General features: G+C 43.3%; 1 protein-coding gene across 1 annotated transcript in view; it reads left to right on the top strand.

The window, feature by feature from the left end:
• The window catches only part of LOC147017910 (AF4/FMR2 family member 3-like), a 188528-nt gene that overhangs the window by 97148 nt on the left and 83880 nt on the right, over positions 1 to 7500 (top strand). Inside the window, exon 14 of the mRNA XM_085899923.1 lies at positions 6287 to 7500. This exon is cut by the window's right edge and continues 40 nt beyond it. Coding sequence (XP_085756049.1) covers positions 6287 to 7500 — 1214 coding nt within the window. The remainder of the gene's footprint in view (positions 1 to 6286) is intronic.

Below are 7500 nucleotides of genomic sequence, written 5' to 3'. Positions count from 1 at the left end.
ATATATATATATATATATATATATATATATATATATATATATATATTTGAGGTTCAACCTGAGACCGCCAGCCGTGGATATCTGTCACAATTTCGCATGGTTACCTTATCTCTGGATGATGCACCAAGCGGGTTTTGTGCCCTTAGTGCACACTCAGATTACTGTTGAGCAATACAGTGAGTGTACGCTGACTTACAGAGCAAATCACGTGGGGTATAAATTCCCAGCTGATGCTACATGCAGATTATGCTGGATCACTGGAGGAAAAAGACACTACAATCTGAGTACATTTACAGTGCAATTAATTTCATTATTAGAAAGGGCAAGGAAAGGTATGTGGCACAATAAGCAAGGGATTTATGACAAAAGAAAATATGTGCATCAGCGAAAGCAAGGATGGGAATGGTGCGGTAAAATAAATGCAGTTATTTACAAAACAAAGACAGTGCGGGGCGAACCCATTCTAATACTTACACATGCTTATCTGTGCTAACATGACAGGCACCATCAGAACCACTCAGGAAAGTTAGATAGTAAGAGAGATAAGAAAAGCATGAGGTGTTTGTGACCTCTTTTGTAAATAAGTCAATGAGGCAAGGTCGAAGGACCTGCGCAAACCCAGTCGTGAAGGAGGGGGAAGGAGGAGGAAAACCGATGGTGTCTATAGTGTGTGATTGGAAGAGGTGTGGTTAGGGTTACGGTGATTGACAGGTAATGTGCAGAGAGGAAGATGTAGCAGATGCGAATCAGTGGACTCGGGTAATCGTTGATGCCCTTTTTATGAACATACGTCCACAGTGGACAAGACTGAAATGAAGAAAAGAACATGTGAGGAGATGAGATAATTGAAGTGTAAAGAGGTCTGTACATGTATCTCTCTAATACTGCACTTGGTCTGGCACCTGGCTCTTCCACTCATTACGCACTCCACTATGTGGACTCCATTCTGATCCATTCCACCACTCCACCAAACTCTGTCCATTGTTCCCCAAGCTCCATCTGTTGTTCGCCAACCACAAATCACCCAAGAACACACAGAATGAAGAATGTGCAGCACCCAAGAACGCATAGAAACAAGAACGCACAGCACGTCTGTATGGAATGCAGGGCGCTTTTATAATCCTCTGGTGGGGGAAGAGTTTGGTATCAGACCGGGCAGAGTGATCAGTGTTTTCCAGCACCCCCATTGGTGCGCTGACAATTACCACAGCACTGGCCCCACCCATGTGAGGGTTCGTTTGTGGAAATGGCCTCATTCTCTCTGTACTTTCCCATGCGCTCGAGCTCTGTGATTAACATGGCGCTGAGTATTTGGTCATGCGCTTCGGCCATGAACACGTGCTGAACATGCATTGGAGGCCAAAATTGAGTGGAGCATCACAGCCACCCACACAATGTCGAACGGAGTCTAGCACACACTCGTGTCCTAGTTAGATGTCTGAACTTCCAGATCAGAGTGTCTGCCATGGTATTGGCCACTCCTTTGTTCCCTGTTGGGCCCAAAAGGCAGTGTTACTATCGGTGGTGATGGTGGTTGAGTGATGGAAATGGTGGTGGAGCAGTGAGGTCACAATGTGATGGTTCGTGGTGGATGATGTTGGGGTTGGTGGTCGTGGTATGATATCAATGGTGAATGTAAGTGAGCTTGAGTTGTAGTTTGATGGTGTGGTGACATAAAGCTCATCAAACTGCTCCTAGTCTGTTTGTTTGTTTTGTCCGCACTCAATCTTTTAAAATGCTGGGCATCATGGAAGGAAGCAACATGTGCCATTTTTAAAGTCTGATTAGACTCAGCTGGCGTTCAAACTGCCAACTGACCTATTCAGAGCGGACGCTCGAACCACTATGCCAATTGAGTCTGGTTTTGTCTCACACATCCTGCAGCTTGAGTCGGAAGTATCTTTTAACTGTTTTATATATATATATATATATATATATATATATATATATATATATATATATATATATATATATATATATATATATATATATACTGTATATATTGTTGTGGTTGACCAAATTCGCAAACCACCATTCAGGTCCCTTAGGTGAGATATCTCGGTAAGTATATGTGTAGTTAGGCCCAAACCCGTTGTCTAGAGGGAATAAATGTCATTCATGAGGGCTGCGACTCTTCAGGATAGCCGTTTTTCTTTTACTATCTTTATTTTGGACCAGCCGCCATTATTCGCAGGAGGAGTTCGCAGTTGGCAGTTCGCAGTTGGCAGTTCGCAGTTGGCAGTTCGCAGAGGGCAGTTCGCAGTTGGCAATTCGCAGTTGGCAGTTCGCAGTTGGGAGTTCGCGGAGCCAGTGAAGAGTTGGGACGAGTCAAGAGAGGAGACGGAGAGGGCGATCGGACGAAGCTGTGGAGAGGCGGCGGCGGCGAAGGCGGTTGAGGGGGTGCTCGTGTCGGATTCAGGGAACTGCGGAGGGAGAGGCCGGCGGCGCGACCGAGGTCGTGGTGGAGACGCTCGTCGCGGGACCCGAGATTTTGTGAAATCCTCCTTTCCCCGAGCATCAGCAACCCCCTCCTGTTTCCCCCCGCGCTGAGATAGTGCGACAAAGGGGGCCCCCTTCCCACCCCCTACCAGACACTGTCCGCGAGGCCCGCGGAGTTGAGGCACCACCGCCGCTCCGCGTCTCATCATCAGACGGGTAGGCCCGACACGGTCTCGGCCCCAGGCCCGCCTACCCCCTCATCCTGGAGGGTGGTTCTCTTTTCTTTTGCTTTGGGAATATGTGTTGTCGGCGCCGTCTGTGAAGTAAAATTGTATAAGTGTTGCCGTGTGCCCGGTAGTCGGATAGATCTGCATTGTTGCATTTGCTTTTTGTGTAATATTGCATTGTCTTCTTCTTTTACATGTGCTTTTGGTGGAATTGTATATGTGTGCTTTCCGTTCATCGTGAAATAAATGTGCTTATTGTTGAACTGTTTTCCCGCTTCGCTTCGTCATTTCTTTCATTGAATCCCCATCTTGCTTCACGTAAAGGGTTGGTCGTGGGCTAAGACGCCCGATAATTAATCGAACCGTCGAGGCCGACGAATAACACCGCTCGGTTATCCCGATAGTACGGAACGGGTCACTTAAGTGGCCCGTGTCCGAAGTCGACCTGCGGCGAGGTGCGATCGCCCGGTCTACCCTCCGTGTGGGTACTTAGGTAGGTCGAATTTGGCGAGCAACCCTATCCCACGCGGGGGCCGATTGGCACGATCGCGGTGAGACCGAAAGGTCCACCCGTGACTGGTTTCCGGCGTTAGTCCGAGAGGGTCACGACTGGATTGTCCGTCCGGTGGGCGACGTGCCGCGATTCGAGTTACGTGGCCGTCAGCACGCCGGCGGGCGCGAATCCGCAACAATATATTAGGATGTTCCAAAAAAATGAAAGTTTGAATTTTGCTGCTCCCTGATTTTGCCTTTGTTCCAATACCCCATAAGAACTTATAGTTCAAAAATGAACAAGATTCCATGATATTTAGGGGTTCCTCAAGTTGGCACAATTATGTCCATTATGGAGAGGGCATTTTGCGCTGCAATGTCAAAAAGCTCATCTAGGTCTCCTTGGAAAAACTATTCTTTCATCCTATATGACTGCTGTGGTTTTTGAATATATCAAACAACCATATTAATTGTGAAGTGTACTGCGTTGTGCATATTCGACGGCAAGTTGTCAGTTACAGTTTGGCAAATTTCAACAATATTGTGCCAACTTGAGGAACCCCTAAATATCCTCCAATCTGCTTCATATTTGGTGTGTATGTTTCTACTGTCAAATGGAACAAAGGCATACCCAGGGAGCATGAATATTCATACTTTTATTGTTTTACCCCTTATTATGAAGCCCCCTAATATATATATATATATATATATATATATATATATATATATATATATATATATATATATATATATATATATATATATATGTACATATGTATATATATATATATATATATATATATATATATTTATATATATATATATATACATATATACACACACACACATATCAGATGCACCTCCTGACCGTTATGGTGAGCATCGCCACGGATTATGTCTCACATGGTAAAACCACATAATCCGCAGAGAGCAACCGTCTGTCGTTACAATCCCAGATGATTGTTCCTACTTATGCAAACCATTCAATCAAAGGCATATGATGTGATTGGCGGGCAAATCGAAACATGTGGAGTGCTCGTCACAATCCACATGTTTTGACATAATTATGCGTATATATGTATGTATGTATTATGTATGTATGTATGTATGTATATACCGATACATCTGGGAATGCAATGGCAAACCACCCACGATAACCTTTGCCAGGAAACTGCTTCAGCAGCACCTATGCTCTGAAACAGAGTATGGTACATTAAAATACATGCATCATGAAGAAGATAATTAATTTAGGATCATTTAGTAATGCAATTTGGCTCCTCACAATCACTTGAGAGTGGCAATTCCATGGAGTTTCTGTGGGGCATATCTCACGAGATTGTGAATTGTGACCTGCAGGTAGTTTGGATAATTGTTCTTGTGAGACATATCTCGTTGCTTCTGAGATTGTGAATGGGGTGAAAGACGAAGTTGGGAAGATAGGAAATCAGGTAATGAGGAGATAGGAGTCAGTGAAGTTGGTCATGGGATAATATTAAGGTGGATAGGGGAAGTGTAGAAGAATTCTCTCAGTCATCAGTACAATTAAAACATTTATTTATTAAACAGAGAAACACTTAATTATTATTCATGCATAGGAGATTCTGAACAAACAAACTCATTCCAGATCTCTCAAATACAAATGGAGAATCTTAGTCCTTATATAGTTTTCAGTAAGACACAGTTTTTTTTTTTTATCATCTCTGGCACTGGCGCCAGTTTGTCTGAAGATAAGCTTCACCTGGAGTTTGTCAAGACCAGTCTTCTTCGACAGCTCCTGGTAGAATGGTTGTAACACATATTTCAAATCCAGACATGTTAATCCTTTCCTAACACAGAAAATGCACAGAATGCTAGAATGACGTCAAACGCCAACTCTAATGGTCATTAAAACAAGTTTCCATCATATGTGGGTTAAAAAGTCAGTCTGCTTCTCCAAAAACTGGGAAGATATATGATCTTAAAGCGACTAGAGCTTAGTGAATGCATCTGGATATTTTCTTAAATCCACATTCCAACTTGTTTGTGTCTTTTATAAAAATTATTTTAGAAAGCTTTAAAATGATAGGCAATTCTTATATTCAACTTACTGGCAAAGTTCAACCTGTTTACACTTTTAATATACAGGTGATCTTTCCATACAAAGGAGAAATATAATTATGTTCATTCCAGATGGATGGATGCATACTTAAAAACATCATATCATATTTGAGTACATTTTATTTAAGGTTTTACATTTTCATTTTAATACCAAGTTTTAACTATCATCAATTTATTTATTTCATCACCTTCAAACCCATTATGATAAAAATGTATCGACAGAAGGGAGAGAGAGTTAACTATTGCACCATTTTTAGGAATTAAGGAAGAAATAACATGTGATTATGTAAGAATGTGCCCTCTTGCTTTGAAGAACAGGAAGAAAGGTGGAGGGGAGGGCAGAGTTCTAGTGGGGGTGGAAGTTGGGAGAAGGAGGTTGGGGCTTTGGGAGAGGGGAGGTTGCAGACTTGCTGTGTGAGAGGGGAGGGTTGGGGGAGGGGTGAGGATTTGGGCTGGTTGGGAGGGTTGAGGACTTGGCTTTGGGGGGGGAGGAGGGAGGGTGGAGGACTTGGGCTTGGAGGACAGGGAATTGTGGACTTGGGTTGGGGGAGGGCGTTTTAACCATTTGAGTATGGAGACGATTTAAGTGAGGTGGAGCCTTGGGGTTTGACGAGGGTAGTTGAGGACTTGAGGTTGGGGTGAGTTGAAGTCTTGAGATTAGGGTTGGGGGTAGAGTTGAAGACTTGAAGTGGGTTGGGGTGATTTAATCGAGCAACATTTTTAGGGAGCACATAGCTAGACAATATTAGCTATAGCTCGAGCACATAGCTAGATCTCACCATGAAGACAATATTAAATTCCCATGATATTTAACTGTTCTTTGCATAATATTGTTGAAGTCACATTTTACTTTATATGGAATTTGCATGCGTACCTGCTCATACTTATAATTTATTGAAGTACTGTAGACTTTTTCAATATGGATCTTCGATTTTTTTTAATGCATTCTTGATAGTGTATGATTTGAATGTTCTAAATATAATACTTCCAAATGGCACAATCCCGTAACTCCTTGCCATTGTACTCTGCAGTCTGAACCACCATCATCGGCTAACAAGTGGCAGCTAAAGAAATGGATGACTAAAGTGATGCCCCTGGAAGGAGGACAAGGTTCACCATGCATGTTTCTTTCGGACAAGGGCCTATGTCATGTTGTGCCACCCACCATGCCCGGAGGAACTTTAGCTCTTCCTACTACTCTCACCACTTCCACCACCTCTTGTATTTCATTTGAGCAGACTGAAGCTGATGTGACAAATGACCACAGGCCAAATGTCATATCCAAAACACAGCCAAACGACACTTTGAGCCCTCAAAGGCTTGTGGGATGGAAGCAACCTAAAGGGTACAGAATCCAGGGAGCAGCAGTTCAAAGTACCAATGATGAGCACAAAATACAATTGATTACACCTACAAACAGTTCTCTCTCTTCCAAGTTTACTAAACTTCAGGGAAGCTATAAGCAGCCACATACATCTCAGCACTTTTCAAAGCAGTCTGTAATAGTTGACCATGGAAAAGAGCGGCTATGGAAGAAACCAAAAATGGACCGTCCTGTTTCTGAGTTACAGATGCCACACGTAAACCATTGGAATGTACCAAAATCAGTTGGCTTTGTGGATTTTGATTCACCAGAGCACTCGGAGTCAGGGTCAGATTCTGATGGTGAGATCTTGCCCACAAAACCTGGTGTTACTTTGACTCATAATTTTACCTCTAATACCGAGGAAGAGGAAATGCATATTCAGAGGGCTATGAGCCTGTTGTCTCCATTATTTCCCAACTCTCAGCTCTTGTCACCAATTCATGAAGACACACTGCCAATGGTTAGCCCAGGAAGACTTAGAAAAGCAGTTGGACTTCACAAATCCCCCACATTACATGCTTGGCTATCCAGGACAGATATGACAGATCAAAATTCTAGCTTTCCAGCACATGACCAAAATGTTTCCATACCAAAGACCACAAATGACAATGAGAGCCATTGGGCATTGTCCAAAAATCTGCAGGGCCATAAAGTTGGAGCGAGAGCCAACGACTGCAACCAAGATAGTAATTTAACAGCCGCGCAGACAAGAGATTTGCATCCAGAATTCTCACACACTGATTCTTGGCCTCCTGAGGAGAATTTGGTTGACCAACTTCTTGTTCGTTGGGACTTGGCACTCATCTCTCATTCTGCAGAAGAAACCCCTCAGAAGCAAGACCAGGAGCACTGTGGCAATCTGGCTTCACAGGAACTTTC

Source organism: Eptatretus burgeri, chromosome 10, assembly GCF_056783735.1.
Source record: "Eptatretus burgeri isolate ZD-2024b chromosome 10, Ebu_testis_v1, whole genome shotgun sequence".
In the NCBI taxonomy this organism is placed as follows: domain Eukaryota; kingdom Metazoa; phylum Chordata; class Myxini; order Myxiniformes; family Myxinidae; genus Eptatretus; species Eptatretus burgeri.
The sequence above is the reverse complement of the archived record's forward strand: the minus strand, read 5'-3'. Positions and strand labels throughout refer to the sequence as shown.